The 24,048-nt window shown below is 39.4% G+C and overlaps 1 protein-coding gene across 11 annotated transcripts in view; it reads right to left on the bottom strand.

The window, feature by feature from the left end:
• The window catches only part of PKHD1 (PKHD1 ciliary IPT domain containing fibrocystin/polyductin), a 482,749-nt gene that overhangs the window by 281,020 nt on the left and 177,681 nt on the right, over nt 1-24,048 (bottom strand). For all 11 annotated transcript variants that reach the window (XR_008298567.1, XM_053222692.1, XM_053222697.1 and 8 more), the window contains 4 exons: nt 6,992-7,202; nt 6,439-6,596; nt 4,007-4,198; nt 570-695 (listed from right to left, as the gene is read on the bottom strand). Coding sequence is in view for 10 of the 11 variants with exons in the window: in XM_053222692.1 (XP_053078667.1) it covers nt 570-695; nt 4,007-4,198; nt 6,439-6,596; nt 6,992-7,202 (687 nt within the window). In the remaining variant the exon portion in view is untranslated. The remainder of the gene's footprint in view (nt 1-569; nt 696-4,006; nt 4,199-6,438; nt 6,597-6,991; nt 7,203-24,048) is intronic.

Below are 24,048 nucleotides of genomic sequence, written 5' to 3'. Positions count from 1 at the left end.
CCAACATCAAGGTTTAACATACCATGAGACTACAGAGATTTATTTACATGACTTTGAATTACTGTGGAAATTGCGGACAGTAAATTTGAAAACCTCTCATTTCATATTTATTAAACCTGAATCGAAAGGTCACCTTTAAAAGATCAGTTTCTTATTGGTAAAGTTTAGGAAGCTAATTACAGATGGGTAAATTGAAATTCAGAATTTTAAATTTAATTTTTTTATTATTTCAGACAGAGAGAGTGCAAGTAGGAGGGAGGGACACAGAGACAGGGAGACACAGAATCTGAATCCCAGACTCTGCTTGTGAGCACAATCTGAGTTGTCAGCCCAGAGCCCAATGCAAGGCTTAAACTCGGGAATGGCAAGACCATGACCTAAGTCAAAGTCAGACACTAAGCCTACAGAGCCACCCAGGCTCCCCTGAAATTCAGAATTTTAAACTATGGCCTATTTGTACTGATCAGAGGCTGTTTTATAGATTAGGAATTCAAATTTTGGGAAAATTCCTTTTGAAAAAGAATTTATCCTACTCAGGAATGCCAAAATTGAACAAGCTCATCACTTACCCACAAGCAGGGCATGGCCTAAAATATTGTAGAATGTATTACTGTCCACCTTCAGGCCAAAGGTCCTTGACATGCTGAGGCCTCTACTGAAAGAGCTCCACACTGTGCAGCCCTGGATATAGGAATCTGAACAAGAAAGAGTAAGGCAAACATTTGAAATAAATCCTGATGGCTCCTCAGATTCTGAAGATCATTTTCAAATCAAACTATTATATAACCAAGAACATTTTCCCACACAATAATGAAACTCAGGAAATGAGGAGTTGGAAGGAGAAACCAAATCAAGTAAACAGGCCAATGAGCCTCAAAGATACCAGAAATAAGGAAGGTGGAATCCAAGAGTCAGATGCTAGAGAGAAAACCATCTGAGAAAGATACAGTATGGCCAAACTACCAAAGAACACATAGCTGTCAAGATTTCCAATTGGCCACCATCGTTGGTATCAATCCTCATCACAATAAGGCAGACAGTGACTAGAGAGAAGCCAAGGACAATGTGAAGAATATTCCTAAAGGACCAAACCTGATCTTTGAAAATCACATCTTCCCTGAGGAGATACACTCATTATTTCTTCAAGCTGTGACATAATTTTTTTACCTTGCCAGGCAATAATATCCTTGGCCCAAGACAGGCAGAGATTCTTATTCCAAAATGGAAGCAAAGTCAGAGGTTAACCTGAGGATCATGATTCTCACATTGGAATGTGGTAGCTTTATGAAAGCAAAAGGGAAATACCTCTACTATGCTAAAACAAATAGACATTTATTAAAATCATTACATCAGCTCCATGGGTATATTTCATGTACCCCCCTGCTCAATCAAGTTATGTCAACTGAATCAGTCAATGAACAAACAGTTAATGACTATCAACATATTTCAGGAATTGAGCCTTGTGCTGAAGACCTACAGATGAATGAAACTAATTCTGTATTTGTGTAACTTCATTCCAGTATAGAAAACTTACATTAAAACAATAATGGCTAATTAAAGGATAAACCCTGATAAAGGAGTTTTGTATTATTTCCACGTAGTGGGAGATACTGTACAAATATCAAGTGTTTGAAGTACTGAAAAATTACTTTGGTTTACAAGATAATTTGACTTTTAAATTGGAGCTCTCCAGGGGCGCCTGGGTGGCTCAGTCAGTTAAGCATCTGACTCAGCTCGGGTCATGATCTCAAGGTTCATGAGCTTGAGCCCTAAGTAGGGCTATATGCTGATAGCCCAGAGCCTGGAGCTTGCTTTGGATTCTATGTCTCCCTCTTTCTCTGCCCCAGCCCCCTGCTTGTGCATGCACGCGATCTCACTCTCTCTCTCAAAAGTAAATAAACATTTAAAGGAGTAAATAAAAATAAATAAATTGGAGCTATCCAGAAAATTCTCAACTATGTCACCATAGACACTGAGCTTTCACATTCCCCTCCATCTTGGCTCCTCTCGTGTCAGGTACGCTCACATCACTCACCAATAAGTTAACCCATCCACCTCTGTAGGCAACTGCCTGCTGCAGACTTTTCCTGAGTCTGGATCGCTATTGTACCATTCATTCAATATAGGCCAGCCAATCTGAACAACCAGTAAGTACTAATGTGTTTTTAGAGCTATTATACGTGGAATTTAGGGACTGGTAAACCTGTAAAAGTAGCAAGGATTCCAACACCCTCTAACTCTAGTGGCTGGGAGCAACTGGCCACACAGGGTACAAGGGCCTTCAGGGCATGAAACAATAAAAGATTCTTTGGCAAGCATGCCGGAAGTTTCTAACCTCTGGGTTAATATGATAACCCCTCCCAGGAAAGTCAACTGCACTTCAACAGAGACCCATAGGGGATAATGTATTAATTCAGTGACTTTCAAACTTTTAAGGCACTGAACACTTTTCAAATAAAACCAAATTTAAGGGGCCCCTCGGTGACTCAGTTGGTTAAGCATCCGACTTCAGCTCAGGTTATGATCTCATGGCTCCTGAGTTCAAGCCCCATGTCAGGCTCTGTGCTAACAGCTCAGCTTCAGATTCTGTGTCTCTATCTCTCTGCACCTCCCCACTCATGCTGTCTCTCTGCGCCTCAAAAATAAATAAACATTAAATTTTTTTCAAATAGATAAAAGTGTAGCTATTCTGAAGTAGGTTGGAAGAGGCAGATTGATTTTTGAGCAAGGAAGATTTTGATACTTCATATGTGACTGCAACCCTGACTTATACCGGAGCTGGTGCCCCATCAAACTTTCTGAAGCATTATAAGCACCAGGAGATCAAAGAACCAGAGAGTAGTGCACAAAGATACTGATCATCCCAGGGCGCTAGGGAAGGAGCCATGTTAGAAACCATCTCCCTAAATATCAAAAATAAATAATATAGAAAAGATTTGGCAAATTAGGATAAATAGAGGTCCTTGGTTTGCATATGATTTCAGGTGAATAAAGAAAAAAAATGCTGCAGGTATCAGGATTCTGCCCTCAATGCTTACTTGAGCTCAATGATTACTTTGTCATTGCCTGTTGAAATCTTAGCATCTCTCAAGGCCCACATGAACCACCAAGTATGCCCTGATAATCTTTGTCAGACATTACCCTCAGAGCACCATCCCTTTTCAAGAAAAGCAAAGCTTGAATGTGTCAGTGTTAGAGGTGCTGGGGAGGGTAACTCAGAATGAGAGTTGCTATCTTGAATACTTAGCATCTCTGGATCTTCTGCATGTTAGCTTCTGATATTGCCTTGGATACTCCTATGTCTCTCCAACTTTGGTTTCAGTACCTTTATCTACATCTGGTCATATTCTTCCTTTCTGATTCTGTTTCTGTTTTTCACCTAGTTGTTCTTATCTGCATTTGATGCTTCCTGTTCCCTTCTTATGTCTTTAGATCTGGCCAAGATCTGCACCCATCTGCCTGCTTAATGGGCCCAGGGAAACTACCTGGTCCTCAGCCCATTCACTCCCACTTTTCCAAGCAGAAGATTCCTCTGAGTTAGGACCGTTTCACATGGAAATGCATTCTGCTGCGCCTGGGCTCTCATAAAAGTGATTATGTGTACTATTTAATATCAGTTTGCCTGCAATCACAAAGCTAGTAAATGACAGAGGTAGGATTCAAGATGTGGTTAGCTCCTTGTCTATTGTACCTATAGTGATGTTTCTCAAAGTGTACTCCACAGACTACTTTTTCTAGAATCACAAGGTTTGCTTGTTAAAAATTCAGATTGCTAGGCCTAGCTTACACCAGAATTTTTCAGGACAGAGTCTCTAACTCTAAATTTTAGTAAACTCCAAAAATAATTTTTGTTAGGCATACTAAAATTAGAGAACCACAGGTCTAGAGTATAATTATCCATCTTTGAACCTCCCATGTACCCTGAATGTAGAGCCTTGAACACGGAAGAAGAGAGGAAAAAAAAAAAAAAAGAAGAAGAAGAAGTCACAGACCTGGACCCGCTTACCTCTCAGAGCTCCCACCAGAGTCAGTGAGCTCAGTTGCCGATGGAAGGCTTGCCCCAAGTCCCGGAACTGCACTCCCTTCAACTGGACCCGACTGGGCTCCTCTGGGAAAGACTGAACAATGACTCTGGCCCCCAGATCCCTGGATCCCAGCATCTTCTCACTCTTGGAATATAAACAGTCTTGTAAATTACCTGAAACATAGAATGAAGTCAGGGGGACCTGAAGCATGTGCAACATGCTTCCAGACAAATCATCCAGTAGGAAAGGTACCGTTGGTGCAAAGGACAAACGATTATTGTTTGTTTCATTTAATAATCTTATTTCCCTTTTACTTTGATTTTCCTCTTTGGATTATTAATTAAAACATCCAATAACTAGGACATGATGTTGCCTTCACTCTATTATTTCCAGAAGCCCCCAAATCAATCACCTTAATTACTGTCACAAAGAGGTTGACTATAACCCACAAACCCAACCTAAATAGATGCTTATTTCAATCCAAAAGATCCCCTGGAGGGAGCATGCAATAAAATGACCTTCTCGTGGTTGATAATTGTAGGGAAGAAATGTGAGCGCTGAATGTAATCACAGCTCTTTTTAGTCTTATGCTGTCCAATGGGGTTTCCCCTTTATTTTGTTGCTTTGCAGTTTGGGGACTTAGCAATAATACCACTGCAGAAATGGCACAGGTCTCCAGAGAAGTAACTGAGTGACATCCTCCCCACCTGCACCCTCAATACCTCCTTCCCAGCCCCTTCCCTAGTGAGGATAACAAATTGTAACACCATAATGCACTCAGGGTACCACTGCAACAGGGTATTGTGGCCTCAGGATCCAGGATACCTTCTGTTGACACGTGGCATTTGGTGGCATGAACTAACCTCAGAATGGGTACAAAATCAACTTCTGAAATATTTCTTCATTATTCATATTAATAAACCAAAATGCTACAAATAAAAAATGATGTACCATTCCACAGTGAATAATTTGCTAACACCCAGGAATAAACATATAAGAGGTAAGTGAAGAGGTGTTTCATATTTGTATGCTTTACCACAATTTTGATTATTATGCCAGTGATCCATAATTTTTTGAGTGACTAGGCCTCATATTATTTATTTGGCTACCTTGTTTCCTCACCTAAGCCCCACACAAAGAAAGGCGAGTGATATGTTACTTTTTTTAATGAATGTCTATGAATTTGTTTTATTTTAAGAATTTTGTAATAACATTTAAGAGTTGTGAAATTGGGGGTTTTTCCATTAGGAGCCAACAGACCTAAAATGGCCCAAACCTAAAAGTATCATCTCTCTAGCAGCATAATCAAAGGTAATGTTTTGGACAATATGGTCTGAGAATACCTGTATGAGAACTACCAAAATGGTTTGAACAGAATGCAGATTCCATTTCAGAAGACTTGTTAAAGCTGGCAGTCACTGGATTCTAATCCACTGTATCCAAACCTTTTTCAGAATGACATGTTTGAGAGCTAGGTGACTGGGGTGGTGAAGGGTGGACTCAAGGTCCCTCTCACCCAACCACATTTCAATATTACACGCACATGCATCTATATGTAGACATGACACAAATCTTAATTCCAACCATGACACTTCTTTCAGGCTCCAGACACTACCAGGGCACCTCTACTCAGATCCTGGCCTGGCATCTGTCTTGACATGTACAAAATTAAAGTCATGATCTGCAGCCTTCCACTCCGAAACCTGTTCCTGTTCCCATCTCACTAAATAGCCTCATCATCCATCCAGAGCTCATGCCTGGGAGTCATCCTTGACACCCACACCATCCTAAACCAAAGTTGACAAATGAGATCTTCACAACATGTGAAAGCCTCATAATCTACAGCCTGGGAAACCAAAACATAACCTACTAAACTAACCATCCCTGAAATAGATGTTTAATAGGCACATCAGTGTGATTCAGTGCCTGTTATTCTTCTAGAAGATAAATTGACTTTTCAACCACTTACTTAAAGTATGTGGTAGTTCACTCAAAAAACAAACTCCAAAAGTGGGGGTGAGGGGAAACAGAAGAGCCCTATTAGTCTAATCAGTAACAATGTGCTGCCTGTCTCTGTGACTCTGGCATTAAACTGTTTTCCTGAGAATTTCAGAAGGGGTCTGGAATCAGAGTTAAGATTTCTGGCAAAAATGTTTGGTTTTTTTTCCAGAATATTTTTGCCCCAGAGAAATAATTTCACAAGTGGAAACTATTCTCTACCTCTTTCACTAGGTTGTGGAAGGCAGGAGAAGAAATGACAATTTATCAAGACCATTCTGAATGAAAGAATATTATGAATATGCAAAGACTAAGGGTTTATTACATTTTGAAAGAAGTCAACAATACTACATATCATTTGACAATAAGAACATTCTTTCTCACTCATTGACTTTTCAACAAAATACTTCACTACCTTCTGAACCACTGGCCTCCTGGCATGAAGCAAGGTGCTTCATCCTCTCAGTAGTGAGACTTCCTCGTATGGTAACACTCCTGCTGAGCAGCGCCACTGTGACCTTTAAAATATGGCGTCCTCCAGCCACCCAACTCTCTGTGAAGTTGTGAGAATATCTGAAGAGGGGGGAAAAAAAAGAAAAAGACACATCTGAAGATACTACTCCAAATTTTATTAGGAATTGTAAGCCACTAGATTAGCGTCTCTTTGGGAGTCTATTTCCTTAGAAGCTCAGATACAGAAGAGTGAACTGTGGGCACAAGTACGTGAAAATTAGGAATTCTGCAGATGATTGCACCATAACGCAAAAGCTCTAGAGTCTTCCAAGAGAAACGTATTTAATAAATCTAAATCTTTCAAACATTTCATACTTTATAATTTTCTTATCAAAACATCTAGCATTATTTAATGTAAAAAATACATCACTGAAAGACAACTAAGTGTCCAGACACCAACACAGTTAAGACTTCATCTTCTTATATCTAAACAGAGCCAAGCTGATATTCAGTACCTCAAGGGTGATCTCAGATAGAGGTCTGTAGTGTGCACAGTGTCCACAATGACCATCTCTTCAATGGGTTTTGCACCTTTGACACCTATTCCACTGATGATAACAACTTCATCCCCAGAGTGCCAGTCCACAGCATCTTCCAGAGCCAACACTTTGTCACTGGCATAGGCAGCTGCTCGAAGATGGGTGACAGTTACTTCTGGTAGCGAACCTAAAGTCAAACAAGGAAAACTTATTTAGACATTTTGATAGTTAATAGGAATTTGCTAGTATTCAGCCCAAGAATTCTGTAAAACAAGAGTCCAGGAAGGCAAACGTCAGGCTTGATGAGCACTGATGCTTTTGGATATTAGGTTTCTCTTCTGTCACATGTTGTAATAAAAATCATGCAGGATTGAACATGACATGGGGTGAAAAACAGAGGAATTGGAGTCAGCCTAAACTTACAATCGAATCATAGTTTTGCCATGTTCTAACCAAGGGTAATATACTCAAGGATGGGCCCCAGTTTCCTCAGCTGCAAAGCAGAAGTAGCAAGATCTTTCCACATAAGGTGTTAGGAGAACTAAATGAGATAACTATGAAACATCTAGCTTGGATCTTCAAATAAGAGATCTAAAACATACTTTAGTCTTTTCATTCCCTGCATCATGCTGTTTTGAAAATGAAATTTAACCACCTCTTTCTTATTACAAATAAAAACAAATGGGTATTAGACTCTGAATATAAAAGTTCATAACAAGTCTCTAATCTGAAGACTTCAGTGCAACTTACAAATAGGGTTAGGAGAGCCCTGATTCACGATTACCTTGGATTGGTTGTCCTAAGCCTTGATGATTTAAATGATCCCTTCAAATTCTGAACTGTGTGTATCCAAGATGGATTTGCAAAGCAAAGAGGAATATGGGGGAACTTGAGACTCTAGATTTCTTGGTTTGTATGAGGCTCCAGGGCATCCATCCGACCTTCCCCATGCCAGTACGCTCCTCCTTAACGATCAAAGACTCAAGAAGGTAGTCTGTCTCATATTTTACTCTGACCTTTTCCAACAAGGGTCAAAGCAAAGACTTTTTTCAAGCCATTACCTGAAGCAACACTTCAGAAAACACGTGGCTTACTCCCAACTCCTCCTCCTTTCCTCAGTACATTTCCTTCCTCCTTTGCAATAGATCATAACTTACCTTTAGCCCATAGCAACTTACTGTCCTCCCTTGTTGCACTAAAGTAAAATAATAATGCTTGAATCTCCAACTACAGAGGTAGCCGACAATAAATCATTTTCAAATTATTTTAAACTTCCCTCTTTATTTGTGTCTGTGTGTGCCCAGGCACATGTCTAGGCTTGGAAAGGTCCTTAGGTTAATGATGTAATTTCTGAGGTTTACTTGGGCAATAATTTTATCTTGAAATTATTTACAGAGTTCAAAATTTCTAATTATAGGGCAGGTGGGAATTAAGACATAAATCATCCCAAAAGAAAATAATATTAATTTTATTTCTTGTTTGTATCTTTTAACCTTTGGTAACAATAAAATAAAATAAAGTCTATTTATATGTGTGTGTGTGTGTGTGTGTATATATATATATATATATGAATTTCTATGATCCATTCTTGAATGGCTGCATGGAAAATTTTCTACCAAGCACAGAAAATGTTTATCAAAGACAAAATGCTCTTAAACTCTGTGATCAATTGTGCACAGTACTAAATCAATATGCAAAAAACACCTACTATGCACCTATTAACATGCAAGCTCCAGGTGGCAGAATCAAGAATAGGAACAACAAAGGTATTTCTTAACTAATCATTCTTATAATTATACTTAAGTCAGAATGAATGAAAAAAAATCACAGAGAATATTTGAAGTGTGTTTTTAACTATTAACATATACATACGTCCTTTGAAATGTTGATAGCGCTTTTGGAAAGTAGAATTATCTCATAACTTATTCACTCTCATAGCAAAATAACATATTTATGTGAATGACCAAAGCATCAGTCTTGGTTGTTTCATCAGTGCCAGCCTCATCTGTCCAGCAACATAGTGGATATTGACATTTGGACAGCTACTGTCATCTGAAACTCACAAATGTCAAAATAATTATAATAATCACCTGAGCTAGACCCTCTGCAAACACCTTTTCTTCTTCTGACCATTCTGCATTGTTCTTTATTTAAACCTTGCTAATTTTTTTTTTAGTTTTATCCCTTCTTTATTTATAACCTGCAGTATCTGCTTACAGTACTCAGTAATAAAGCCAAAATTCCCTTTCTGATTTTTTAAAACTCTCCATAATCTGACTCTACTTTATGGCCTTTGAGTCTGTAATAAACTCTATTCCAGGAAACCCAGTCTCTTTGCCCCTTCTCACTTAACAGGATCATGCCTACCTGTATCCCTTTACCCATTCTTCCCCTTCCACCTGTGTGCCTGGCCTTCCTTCTCTGATCTAGTCTTCCAAAATGCAGCTCAAGGCCCACTTCTTCCACTGAATTTCATGGAACACTTCAGCCCATCCTTATGTCCACCTCCTCCTATTGACACTATAGAGATGTGGAGTTCTTACTTGAGCAAAAGATATGTTTACATCTGGGATTTAGGTATGCCTGGGTTTGTGGCTAGTTTGTGGGCCATTTGTTTGAGTTGTTTTGTATGGGAGGAGAAACTTACACAAAGGAGCAGATGGGAAAAGAGAGGATGACAGAGACTGCATGTGGTCTGTCTCAGATACGGGCCCTCAACTCAGCTCAATTCATAAGGATTTGAGTTAACTATTTTGAATATTGCCTTCTGGACATTCACTTACAAACCCCCATCGGATAGACACCTAAATGAGTATATAATGGCCAATATGCTAAAAGCAGAAAAAACAACACAAACATCTATTTAGAACTTAAAACAAACCCAACCCATGCTAAGAAGTTCTAATAGAAGGAAGAACTGGTTTTTTCTTGTTGTTGTCTTCCTTTTAACAGATTGTACAGATGCAAAAACCAAAATGCTTCAAGGATAAGTTTTGATCATAATGAGATGTCAGCACTGAGTTCTAAAACTGGGTCATCTGAGTCCAGAACCAAAACAACGGGACGCGTAATAAAATTCCTGAACCCCGAAATAACTGAATTAACTGTACCTGATCAGCTTTGATACTCACAGAATTATTTTTCTTACTTCATAAATGTTACTTAAGTGCCTCACAAAGCAAACCCACTGACTTCTGAGATGAAGAAAGAATTGCCCACATTGTAAACGTGAGTCATTTCACTTCACAGAACTCTTAGGAAACCCAAGTTGGGCAGCTCCCTTCCTTTCTTTACCACAAATCAAAAAACATAAAAATACAGTTTAAAAAGCTCAATAACTTATAAATATGCTTAAATGAAAAGGGTTATGCTCTTAATGTGTAATTTAATACAATGTTTAACCACTTTGGATCTTCAACATTGACCTGTTAACCAACAAACTATTCATTTACTCCCACTAATGACTTCTACTCATAATTGTATTTCCTACAAATTATTGTCCAAGAATTTCAGTGCCATTCATCCATAATTACACAGTCCCAGAGAACCATCTTACCAAATGGGCATGAAGAGAAAGAAAATAATCTTTGTGGGTTAACACACTTTAAAATCACTAATTGCTCTATGTTTATTTTGTAGGACTTCAATCTTTATTCCAAGTGAATAACTGCCAAGACCTTTCCAAATCACTTGGGGGAAGGGAGGTAGTGAAGGAAAAGAAGAGGAAGAGAGAGTGAAGGGAGGGGAGAAATGAAGGAAAGAATCATATTGTTAAAATAATGTTCACATCAGAATAGAAATATAAAGGAACTCACGAAAGAACTAGAAATAGTTTTCCGAAATACATGCAAATTATTTCCCTCTATTTCCACCTGCAGCTTCACATTATGCGTAGCAAAACAACGAATTCTGCTTTTTCTTTTATGTAGATGAACACTTCTCATGCACTGGAAAGACAGACATGAAGGAGGGCACCTGGGTGGCTCTGTCGGTTAAGCATCCCACTGCTGATTTCAGCTCAAATTATTTCAGCTGATTTCAAGTCATGATCTCATGGATGTGAGATAGAGCCCTGGATCTCTCCCTCTCCCTCTCAAATTAAATAAATCAACGTTAAAAAAAAAAAAAAAAGAACGAAAGAAAGATGGACCTGTCCTCCAGGGTCCATGACCAGTACAAGAAACAGACAAAAGTCACAAATGTACCATTTTAAGTGTTAACACAGAGGGACATCCAGGGTCTACTGGTGCACAGGCGTGGGTACTTCACTCACACAAAAGGGGGGTTGTTTCTGGGAATGCTTCCCAAATAGGTGATAACTGAGCTGGGTCTTTAGGAATAAGTCATAGTGGGCCAGATGACAAAACAGAGTACTCCAGGCAAAGGTAATGGTATATACAATGATGTGGGCCAATGTGACACATTCAAATAACTGCTATATATGTGACATTGGCAGAATGCACATACGGGGAATGGGGGTTGCTGATGAGAGTCAGTGAGACTGCATCTGGAAGGTGAGCAAGACCTACTTAGGAAGGGACTCTCAGGCCCTCTCAAAGAACTAAGAGTTTATCCCAAAAGTAACCACCAAAATAATACTTAATATGGTAACAGAGAAATCAGACTCTTGTGAGACTAGTGATATTTTAAAACCATGAGTACACATATCAAACTGAGGGGAGAGAATCCTTAGTGAGAAACTATATTTACTGCATATTGGGTAGAATGAGAAAAAACCTAAGTCAAGTCCTAAGATGATCAAGGGCCAGCCAGGGGGCAAGCGAGAGCTTGATGTGTTCCAGGAACTAAATGGAGAGAGGGGTATCTGGAGAAGGCAAATGAGATGGCACAGTGTGACTGGTGCAGGACCTTGGTGGCCTGTTTCAAAGGACTTAAATCTAACTTGAAATAGTTATGTGATCAAATTTATGTTTTTAAAGGTCACCCTGGCTGTTGAGTGAAGAAAAGATTGCAGGGAGGTAAAAGGAAAGTTAGAAGTCTGTGTAGCAGGCTGCTGCAGTAAATGTAGAAGATGAGTGCAGTAGGTCAGATAAGAAGTTTTAATAAGTATTCGGCAGTGGATCTGGAGACAGATATAAAAATCTGAGATATCTTTTGGAGAATCAAGAGGACTGGCTGATTGGATCTAGAGGTAAAGGAGAAGTCAATGGTGACTTACAGGCTGACCAAGAGCAGAACCAAGTTGGTAGATAGATAAACAGGGACATTTAGGGAAGAAGAAAAAAGAATCCATTAAATAAACATTTATTAAACACCTATTATGTGCTATGTTCCATGTGCTCTTCCAGCCACTGGAAATACAGTAGTGAGAAAAACAGTCAAAACCCCTGCCTTCAGGTAGTTTATACTCCAATGGCATTCACTTTTAGACATACTAAGCTTTAGATGACCATTTTAGGCAGGTTACATTTTAGATATTAAAGAGAATATCCAAATGAAAAGTCTGAAGCTCAGAAGAGATGTCTGAAGTTACATATAAAGAGAAATATATAAACAGAGGTTAATCTATGTAAATGAGTGGGATTACCTGGGAGAAGTATATAATTGTGAAAAATACCTGAGATCAGGACCATGGGAACATTGTCATTCTAAAATTGAGTAGATGAGGAGAAACCGAAAGGGAGCAATAGAAGGAAGAAAACTAAAAGATGAAGACACACACTTGCCCATAATTAAACAAGACAATGCAGTGGGAAGAAAGTCTTATTCGACCATGCAACTGCCTAAGGACCCATTCCTCCCCACCTCCTTACCCTTGTATTACTGTTAAGGTCTGGGCACCCACCTAGCATCTCTTCGTGTTTGTGTCCTATTTCCCACTGTTCATTCCATCTCCCTTTCTGCATAGTAGCCAGAATTGAGCTTTGAGGGCAAAGGTATGGAGAGAAAACCCTGCCCTTCTATCATTTCTCATTTTTCCCTTCCTCCTGGCAGCACTTGACCCAAATTCTCTAGTCATATACTATCTCTAACAACAGGAAGAGGTGATAAATAGCCAGAGAAATTGGAGAAAGACTATTACCTATGATTCCACCTTGCATCCGACCGGTTCTCTCTGCTCCCAGAAACTGCATCGTGCCAGGAGTCTGCCTCTGGGCCACAGAAGTCATTCTAAGGCCAGAGGGACTGAGAGCACCTTCTGTTTCTAGTAATCAATAAGAATTATGATAGTAGAGCCCAAATGGAGAGAGAGGTGTTCCTGGTATCCCATAGTAGAAATGGACCTACTCTCCATGCAATTAGTCTTATACTCAGTGGTCAGCTGCTATACTCCCACTAGCATTAAACAGCGAGGAGAGTTAGGGGAAACAGACTGTTGAGGGCTCACCTGGGTCCTAAACCACAAGGTTGTCAGCATTTCCTTGAGAAAAATATATCCTAAATTCCAAACAACCATCTTACAAAGGAACACTTTGAACTCAAACCATTTGTGAATTGGAGATGATCCAATTTACTATACTTCAGAAAAGGAGACTGTGACATTAGCATTAATATAAGACTATCTGGCAGACCAAAGAGATGGAATGGGGTATTTTTCATGTACCATTTCCCTCTGCCCTTGAGAACCACTTGCTGTGATATCTCTGTTGGTCAAAGACAAAACCTGACAGGGAATCCTGCATGAGCTCAACTCTGTATGTGCACTATGAGCCTTCTGCATCATTACTGGTTAATCATGGGTGGTACCAATGGAGCAGGGAACATGTGCCTGCAGGAGGAGAAGGCTCAACAGAGCAATCCTCTAAATGTGCAGATCAGCTAGCTGTATCCACAGCTGAGCAGTAAACATTTCCACACTGTGATGAAAGGGATTCGAGCACAGTCTGTTCCCAATGCTAAGAAGTCTACCATTTTGTTGGCAGAGGGATGTAGACTAAGGCTAACCAAGGTTATTTGGATGGTGCAGTGAGCCAAGCCTTTTCCAAAGGCATAAAGGAAAGGCTAACCTTTGTTTCTACCCAATCTGACTTTTACTTTTACTACCATAATTAAAAATAAGTGACTAAGAAGAATATAAACCTCAAAATACCCAGGAAATAGGGAATTGTAAGATATATGAAAACATCTGTAACGCTGTTCCTAGCTCCTGTGAGGATTTCAGGCCAATTAAACAAATGGCATTCTTAGAACTGTACTGGCCAGTCCTTTACATAGAGGTGCAAAATCCAGTTGCTCAGAACAAAAGGCTTCTGTAGCGTGTCTTTAATACCCACTTCTGTTCATTGTCCAAAAAATACGAAAAACTTCAGGTATATTTCTGACCAGATAGATACTTTTTAAAAAAATGTTTGTTTATTTATTTATTTTGAGAGAGAGAGCATGCGCAGGCATGGGAGGGGCAGACAGGGAGACAAAAAGAATGCGAAGCAGGCTCCAAGCTGCCAGCACAGAGCCCAACGTGGGGATCAAACTCACGAACCATGAGATCATGATCTGAGCTGAAATCAAGAGTCAAACACTAAAGCCACCCAGGCGTCCCAATAGTAATTTTGATAACCACTACCACAGTTTATGGTTTGGAGTGGAGGCAACAATGAGGAACAGATGACTAATTTTCAATAGTGTAATTTCATTTTAGAAAAGCAAATGATACATAATGTTTAATATAAAAATATAGAGAAGCAAAAGAAGACACAAACGCATCCAGAATCTTACTGCAACAGATTAATGTATGCCTTTTCTTTCCTATAGTTCTTTCCTATGTTCACACGTTGGCAAAATTTCATATATAAGTAAATAATTCAACACATACTACAGAAGTGTTCTATAATTCTTGACATACCTTTTTTTTTTTTTTGCAAATTCTCTTTACTTAACTTAGTAGGAACATCTTTCAGCTGTATTGTACATAATTTAACATCATGATGGTATCATAACATCTCATTGAAAAGTTGTGTATTTTGTTTACAGATCCCTTATTTCTTCATACTCAGTTTCTTCCCAATATGTTGCTTTCATGAACAATTCAGACATGAACATTCTTGAGCATAATTTTTATACATGCTAATGATCACCTCCTTAGAATAAATTCCTAAAAGTGGCATTGCTATATCAAGGCAATATCAAGGCATACACTTAGTTTTAAGCCTTTTGATATAAACACCAAATTGTCTGACAGGAGGACTCACATACTTGTATATCCAGTAGGAGCATACATGGATGCCAGTTCCTCAGACTTTCTACTTTTTTTTTTTTTTTGGTCAATTTGATTGTTCAGCGGGAAAAAAATCACTTTTGTTTTAATTTGCATTTCTTTGATTACTAATGAGAAGGTAGACAAAAATTCGTAAAAAAAAACAAAAAAGAATCTTTTACTGTCAACATAGGATAAACCTGAGCCCTCTCCACATGCATTCATATTAACTGGCCATTTGCACTAATTACGCAGACATGTCTATTCACATTATTTGCCAGATTTTAAACTTGTTCTAAAAAGTCATTTATAAAAGACATTAATCTGTATCTATATCAGATGAGAACTGAATGTATGATCAGGCTAACATTAACAATCACAGGGAAATGTTGCTGTATTAGTTTCCTATTACTGCTGTCACAACTACAACACTATTGTCTCAAAACAACAAACTGTATTACCTAATAGTTATGAAGGTTAGAATTCCAATCTTAGCTGGTTTCACTGAGCTAAAATCAAGGTGTAAGTAGGATTGTTTCCTTCTGGAAGCTCTGAGGAAGGAAAATCTGTTTCCCTGCTTTTTTTAGCTGCTAATGGCCACCTAGTATTCCTTGGCTTGTGGGCTCTTCTGTCTTCATGGAGCATCCCTACTGTCTCTGCTCCCTTCCATCCCATCCTCTTCTTTGACTCCTCCTGTGTCCCTCGGATAAATACCAGTGTGCTTACATTAAGCTTCTCTAGGAAATCCACAATAATCTCGCAATTTCAAAATCTTTAATCATATCTGAAAAGCCCCTTTTGCCAAATAAAGTAATCTTCGTGGGTTCCAGGAATTGGGACATGAACATATCTGGGGCCATTTTTCAGGTACCACAATTGAATTTTTGAATAAATAGTATGGAGAAAACTGACTAGCCATTTGAAAAAAAAAAATTAGATAACTGACTTATACGCTATATCAAAATAAATTCCAGATGGATTAAAGCAGGAGTTAGCAAAGTTTTTCTGTAAAGAGCCAGATAGTAAATTGTTTCAGGTTTACAGACCAGGCAGTCTCTGTTGCCATTGCAACATGACAGAGCCATAGATAATACCTAAACACACAGATGGGCATGGCTGTGCTTCAATAAAAATTTGTTTACAAAAACAAATTTGAACCATGGGCCATAGTTTGCTAACCCTGGATTAAAGACACGAATGTGAATGGATAGATACAGACAGACAGACAAGCAGACAGACAGACATACACCAGGAAACATATATGTAAATTTTTATATCATCTATAGAGGAAAGAGTTTTCTATGTGTGACATCAAAGGTAGAAACCATTTTCAAAAATTGTAGAATTGCTATTATACAGATCAGAAAACATCATAAAAATACTGAAGGTAAATAACTGGGAAAGAAACAGGTTCTTTATGTCCCCATCAAGAATACTACAAAGGGAGCCAAAAGAGGTAAGTCCCCACTTGGAATCCCAACACAACCTGAAAAATTAAAATTGAGAAGACAGTTCCAGAAACCTGAAAGGAGTATCTTCTGTCCATCTTTCTGCCACTGGTAAACACCTGGTATGTGTATGCAAATTAGAAGCGAGCCCATGTGTGTCTTACGTGTATGAAGCGGATGGAATGAATGTTTGCTACCTCCCCTTCTGGGCCCCAGTTTAATTATCTGTAAGATGAAAGGAATGATCCCAGTCTTTGCTACTTCACAGAGTTGTTGTGAGAGTTGAATGAGAGGAAAGAACAGGAAGCAGTTTTGAAAATTATAAAGTGCCAGGATCTAGGCAAAATCCAATTTTAACAAATACCGAACATAATGCCCAATTCAACGATACTCTTCCTCCATGACCAGGCTGAAAGCAATACTATTAATAGTACTGCTTTGATGATATATATGGAAGAATTCTCTTTGAAGGAAAAATCACAAGCTCTGGCCCACGTAGCATTCCATTTACTTAGCAATGTTGAATTTCTTTTGATACTAAAAAATGTAAAATATGTCAAGTCAAGACTATTATTAACTATTTAATAAACTAAAAGAAGGTTACCAAGTCTGGAGCACTGCAGTGAGGCGAGAGGAGTAGGAGGGGAGCTGGAAAACAAGGCAAAAGGAGTAGGCAGGAACTATATCATATAGAATACTGTAACCATGTTAGAAATTATGGACTTTATCCTAGGAACAATGGGAAGCCACCAGAGGGCTTTGAGCAGCAGCATGATATAAACAGATCTGTGTTTTTAAAAGATCACCTTGGTGGGGTGCCTGTGTGGCTCAGTCAGTTAGGCATCCAACTCTTGGTATTGGCTCAGGTCATGATCTCACAGTTTGTGAGATCAAGCCCCACGGGGCTCTCTGCTGACAGCATGGAGCCTGCTTGGTATTCTCTCTTTCCCTCTCTCTCTCTCTCTCTCTGCCTCTTCCCTGTTCACATGTGCACCTGAGCACTCTCTCTATCAAATATAAATAAATAAAAAAATATACATCACCCTGGTTCCAGGGTAAAGAATGAACTAGACAGGGCCAAAAATGGCAACCAGTAGATAAACCAGAAAGCTTAAACTGTAAGCCCACACACCAATTGGTGGTATCGTGAACAAAGGTGATAGTAAGGGGAGGCGGGGGAGAAGTAAATGGTAAATGGGTTCAGGATTTATCTAAGAATTAAAATGAGGACTTGGTGACAGATACAATATGGGGAATTATAGAAAAGGGGAAATCAAGAATGACAGCCAGGTCTCTGGCTGATGGATTACTGGAAAACAATAAACACCATCTTAGCTTTCTTAGAATAATAATGAGGTTCCTTTCTCGTTTTGGCTTCAGCCAAGTCCTATAGTTGAGCCTTGAACAACAGGGGGTTTGAACTGCACAGGTCCACTTATATGGGTCTACCACAGGACTGTAAGTGTATTTTCTCTTATGATTTTCTTAATAACATTTTCTTTTCTCTACCTCCCTTTATTATAAGAACACAGTATATAATACATGTGACACAGGAAATAAGTGCTAATTGACTATTTATGTTATCAGTAAGGTTTCCTTCCAGTCAACAGTAGGCAATTAAAGGTAAGTTTGGGGGGGGGGGGGTCAAAAGTTATATGTGGATTTTCAACTGTGCAGGGTGTCAATTCCCCTAACCCCTGCATTGTTCAAGGACCAGCTATGCTCAAGATTGATAACCTTTGCTGCCCATTGCCCTGTATGTACACATTTATACAAAAGAGTGGCCAGTCCAGATCAAGATTCATATGGTCTTGAATCCCCTAAACTGAAAACTGTCTTAAAATCAACCTCCTTCTTTTACTAACACTTTCTAGACATAATCAAACCTAGAAAATATCACAACATTATTATATATTCCTTAATTCTAAATTTTCTATTTTTGTGTTTCTATCAAATGTGGCTTTGGTTTTGCTTAGTGAAGTGACTGATGGTTTGTTAGCATTTCTTTTTTTTCTAGCCAAACTAAATAAATTTGAATATATTAGTATCCGGTAAAGACTTATTAATTTGGAATTCCAAATTAGTAATAGTAAAAATGTTAGATTGTCATATGTTTAAAAAATAGACAAGCTATTATCTTTACGTACCCATTCTCTTATCCTGGCTACATAACACAGCTTTAATGTTAATAAACTATCCTCCCTCAACCTAAGACAACATAGTCTGGGTGGTTGTCTACACCCTTGCTCCCTCTTGGCCAAAAGGATACCTCTACCCTGGTCATAGCAACAGTTTTTGTGACAGGCTTATGACCCAAACAGGGCCAAAGTTAATTGTGAGGTTTTATTCAAGCTTTCATCCAGTTGCTCACACAACATATATTTCTTAAAAGCCTACTATGAATCCAGGCACTGTTGAAGGCAATAGGAATGTTATAAATGAAAAAATTAAAAAACAAAACAAAACAAAAAAACAGGAAAATCCCTGCGATCATGATATATACATTCTACTAAGGAAGATTCTAGAACAAGTAAAATAAATATGATAAATAAATTGTATATAATATATTAGTGTTAAAAGCTAAGGGGGAGAAAACAGAAGGAGAAATGTGAACACTGACAGGAGTAAATGTTGGAATTTGCTCAGGAGTCAAATGGCTATTGGAAAAGAATCACTCTTCCACATGGAGCTGCAGAGACCCATTTCTGCCTCTAGCAGGGGAGAACCTGACTGAAAATGAAGCCAACTCAAAGGAAAGCAGAGCCTAGAGTTGCAGAGAAACAAAGGCCTGATGACTTCATTGGAGCACCTGGACGCAGCTGTGCCTCAAGTTTGTTTTATTTTTGTCAGTTATATGAGGCAATAAATGCCCTTATCTTTTGTCTGAATTGAGTTTTCTGTCACTTGCAACCAAAAAACACCTGACTAATGCCAACACTTTCAGGTATATATAGAAACTTAAAGTAGCTTACAATGTGTTTCTAAGTGGGATTCCTGCTGTACTTGGATTATTGAATAGCCAGAACTCATTACTAATTAGCAGTGTGCATTTACATGTAAATACCTAAAATCCTAAAAACCTTAAAAACAGCACGTTCACTTTAACGTGTTTAAACAAGTTCCTTAAAGTGTGGGTTATACTCTTAATTTAAGGAACTCTTTAGTATAGACTATTCCAAGGTCACTCTTGTCCAGATCAAGGAATTACAGTGTTCACACTATAACATAAACTTGACTGCATAGTGATGATCTACCAAAACATACCACACGGCCAGAACCCCAATGCTGTATTGAAGTTGTTTGAATTTAAGATTATAGGGGCACCTGCATGGCTCAGTTGGTTAAGCAGCTGACTTCAGTCAGGTCATGATCTCACAGGTTGTGAGTTTGAGCCTTGTGTCGGGGTCCATGCTGACAGCTCAGAGTCAAGAGCCTGGTTCGGATACTGGGTCCCCTCTCCCTTTGCTCTGTCTCTCTCTTTCTCTCTCCCAAAAATATATAAACATTAAAAAAATTAAGAAATAAATAAAATATAAATAAATGAAGATTATAGAAGGCAATGAACAGATGTTAAATTTTCCCCATCAGTCTTCCTCCATTTCTCCCCTCAATTCGATCTTACTTCTTTCCCATCCCTATACCCAAATGAATTACAGAAAAACACACAAACAAAAACTCAAAAATCAACACAGTTGCCCTCCCCTTCACCCCAACATCTTTTGGCGTACCCTTTCATATGGGTGCAAATGTAGCAACTTCTCAAGCAGGATTTCTGCTCGCCTAAACCAACCAAGAGGGTGCAAGCAGGAAACAAAGAGATGATAGCACCTCACAATGTAAGTGAGCCATGAAGTAAGGAAGCAGACACTTCCTTGGGGCTTACAAAAAGGAGACTAATCTAATTCTGTCATCTGAACTATCTCTGGACAGACCCCACCCCAGGCTACATGAGCAACAAAAAGAGGACATTCAAAGGAATTCCCAGAAATAGGGGTGAGTCATCAGCCTGGGTAAACTGGCCATGGCCTTTTCCTCTCCTTTCCATAGAGGTACTTCTCTCCACTTAAAGAAAAAGGGCTTCAAAAGTAGCAATCATAGGGTTATCTGCAAGAAGAATAGCCTGGCTTCCTTCCCCAGGTTGGATGTCTGCACATGCAGCACATTTGCTGCGTTGTCCATGCCTATTTAACAGGGGAAAGGATAATTTGGAAAAGGAGAGCTGGAGCAGGGAAAGGGGTGGTGAGTAGAACATCGTTGGTGTGGACAAATTTGTAACGTTCTCCTGGATCAAGTGGATTCTGGGGAAGGTAGCTTGCCTTGAGCCAATGCTCCGGTACTCCACCCAAAATGGGCCCCAAGGTGGAACCTAAGAGCATTGTAAACTCGGCGGGGGCGGGGGGGTGGCCTCCACACTGTAAACAGTGGGAGGTCTCCCACAAGGCTCCAGCGATCTTGTGCAGAAATCTTTGGAGAAAGAATCAATAGTCAGCCAGCATTATCCAGGGAAGCAGCCACACCTAACAGAGGCTACAACCACAGAGCACGGTAAAAAGCTTGTGAGCCTTCTTGCCTTACCTCTTCAACCTGTCCTAGCACCAAGAAAATATAAAATAAAAAGGATAGGAGGAAAAGCAAAGGAGCAGGGCAAACCCTTGCCACTCAAATATGCCTCAGGACAGAGCCTCTAGAAGGAGAATGGAAGGGAGGATTGCATGAGAACTGAATGAGTTGGAACTGGCCTTTTTTTTAATTAAAAAAAATTTTTTTAATGTTTATTCATTTTTGCGAGAGAGAATGTGAGCAGGAAAGGGGTAGAGAAAAAAGAGGACACACAGAATCCAAAGCAGGCTCCAAGCTCTCAGCACAGAGCCCGATGCAAGGTTTGAACTCATGAACCACGAAATCATGACCTGAGCCAAGCTGGACACTTAACTGACTGAGCCACCCAGGAACCCTGGAACTGGCCTTTATTAATAACCTTAAATCAACTGGAAAGCTATGATGTCCCAGGTGTTGTGGCTTAAGGAAACAGGAAAAAAAGACCCATCAGAACACTGATTAAGAAAGTGATTAGAGAAAAATAAAGTCTGTTCTGAGTCAGATTTCTAAAAGGTTCAAGTCTCTCAACCATCCCTAAAAATGTACCATTTGCAAAGACCTATGGCCAATTTACACACCACACCAGCTCCAGATTCCCATGAAATCTCAGGTAACAGTTTGTGGTAAAAAAGTGCTAGGGGAAGACAAACTCTTCAATATTGAGAAAATCCAAGATCCTTGAAAAGGTGGAAGAAAAACTATAGCATTTACAATAGTTCCCCTATGTCCATTGAGGATATATTCCAAGACCACCAGTGGTTGCCTAAGCCACAGATAGTGCCAAATGCTAGTATCCTATGTTTTTTCCTATACGTACATACCTATGATAAAGTTTAATTTATAAATCAGGCACAGTAAGAGATTAACAACAGTAACTAATAATAAAATAAAACAATCCTAATAATAGGGAATGTGGTCCCACTCTCTCTCAAAATGTTTTCTTGTACTCACCCTTCTTCTTCTTGTGACGATGTGATATGATAAAATGTCTATATCATGAGATGAAATGAGGTGAATGATGTAGGCATTGTGATGTGTCATTAGGCTACTATTTGCCTTTTGAGGACACATCAGAAGTGGGATCATCTGCTGGCAGAGCTCTTTTCTTTGGTGGTGTAAAACCAAAGTCCACTTGAAACCAGAAAATGCAGTAGCCATATAGGGAGCAAGTGAAGTATAACATGCACAGAGACTCAGACTTAAGGACTATGAGTGAGTCCTGACAGCATGGGGACCATGGAGACAGTCACACCTGAGGTCTCTTGCCTGCCTATCCACCTTGTGGCTTGACCAAGAACTCCTAAATCCTTTGTTCTAAGTTTGTTTGCACTGGGGTTCTGTCCCTTAAAATCAAGTAATTTAAGAGTAGTAAAGCTACACACCAAAATACCATGCCACTGCTATGGTTTATATTCCAGCCCAAAGGAAAGAGAGACAGAAAAGAAAAATGGGGAAGACTCATGATCTAGAAGTAATAGGTAAAAAGCAGGGGCAAGAGGGGATGTTATGGATATAGAGGGAGACCCGACTGAAAGTGGCTGGTCAGGTGACAAAAGAGCAGAGATCTGAAAATACATTGTTGGAGGGACTGTTCTAAGAGGAGATAGGCTCTGGAAAGTTTCATTACTACATCACAGAGTAGATCACAGGAACAGTCCCCAAGCTCTATCAGTCTTGGGGAAAGAAGGAATCATACAAAGAGGAGCCCTAAACTCCTCCAAAGGATCTACATGCCACAGTTTAAAGGATGTGCTCGTATTTGTTTTTAACCACTATTTTAGCAATGGAACCCTTGCTTCTAATGAAATATTACTTTGAACACATATATAGAGATAAGCAATGAATGCATTACTTGAGCAATTTAAACCTTTACTGACGGACCCCCAAATACTTCATTGTCTGGGGAATCCCTGAGGCTCCTCCAAGAAATATCTGGAGCACAGGATGAGAACCAGGAACACTCTCCTACATTCACGTCTATTCCATGTACACAATACCATGCTTCAAGACAGCCTGATGCCCTTCAGCAACTAAAATAGTGCCCATGATATAGTACTTATAAACAGCATGGAATTTAAATATACTTGATGCCTTTAGAAGGAAAATAAAACATATCTAAACTTGCTTATTTATATTAGTTCTCTTTTCTTATTTGTTCCTACCAAATTCTTATGTTCCTAACAATTGCCTTAGTGTTTTCCTCAATTGTACTCCCACATACCCACTTTTCTCAGAAACTTCCATGTATTTTTAATGCCTGTATCTTGTAATTTCTTGAAAAGGACAAAGACAGAAGTCCATTCAAGGCCGTAAGACTGCTTTTTCTCCTAAGAAACTGTCAGCCAAATTTCTCAGGGAGGAACTGGAAATGAAGTGAGAGACATTGATAAATTTCCCTGCTGAACAATCAATAAAAGCCCCACCATCCTGTTCAGACTCCCACTGTGGAAGCAAGGGCCGTAATTACATTGTCAAAAATTCAAGTTGCCCAGGCTGACAGCAGCCCCCTTGAAAAGTGACAGGTGATTGGCACTGGGATTGGGGTAGTGAACCTGGATTGGCAGACGGAGTGGGAAAAGAAAAAGGCAAGAGTGAAATTTCCTTATCGACTACAGCCACCCAACCCTAAGACTGCCACTTGGGAGGAATCCTGAGACCCTTTTTGTCACGTTACCAGAGGAGGCAGGTGACAGAATTGACTAAGCAATCTGAACCCCATCAGAGATTTGGAATAGCCCTCAATCCACTCCCAAACCCCAAGAAAGATGGCTGTGTGTGTGTGTGCATGTGTGTGTGTGTGTGTGTGTGTATGAGCGTGTGAGGGTTTTCCT

The sequence above is a fragment of the Acinonyx jubatus genome, chromosome B2 (genome assembly GCF_027475565.1).
Source record: "Acinonyx jubatus isolate Ajub_Pintada_27869175 chromosome B2, VMU_Ajub_asm_v1.0, whole genome shotgun sequence".
Lineage (NCBI taxonomy): Eukaryota > Metazoa > Chordata > Mammalia > Carnivora > Felidae > Acinonyx > Acinonyx jubatus.
The sequence above is the reverse complement of the archived record's forward strand: the minus strand, read 5'-3'. Positions and strand labels throughout refer to the sequence as shown.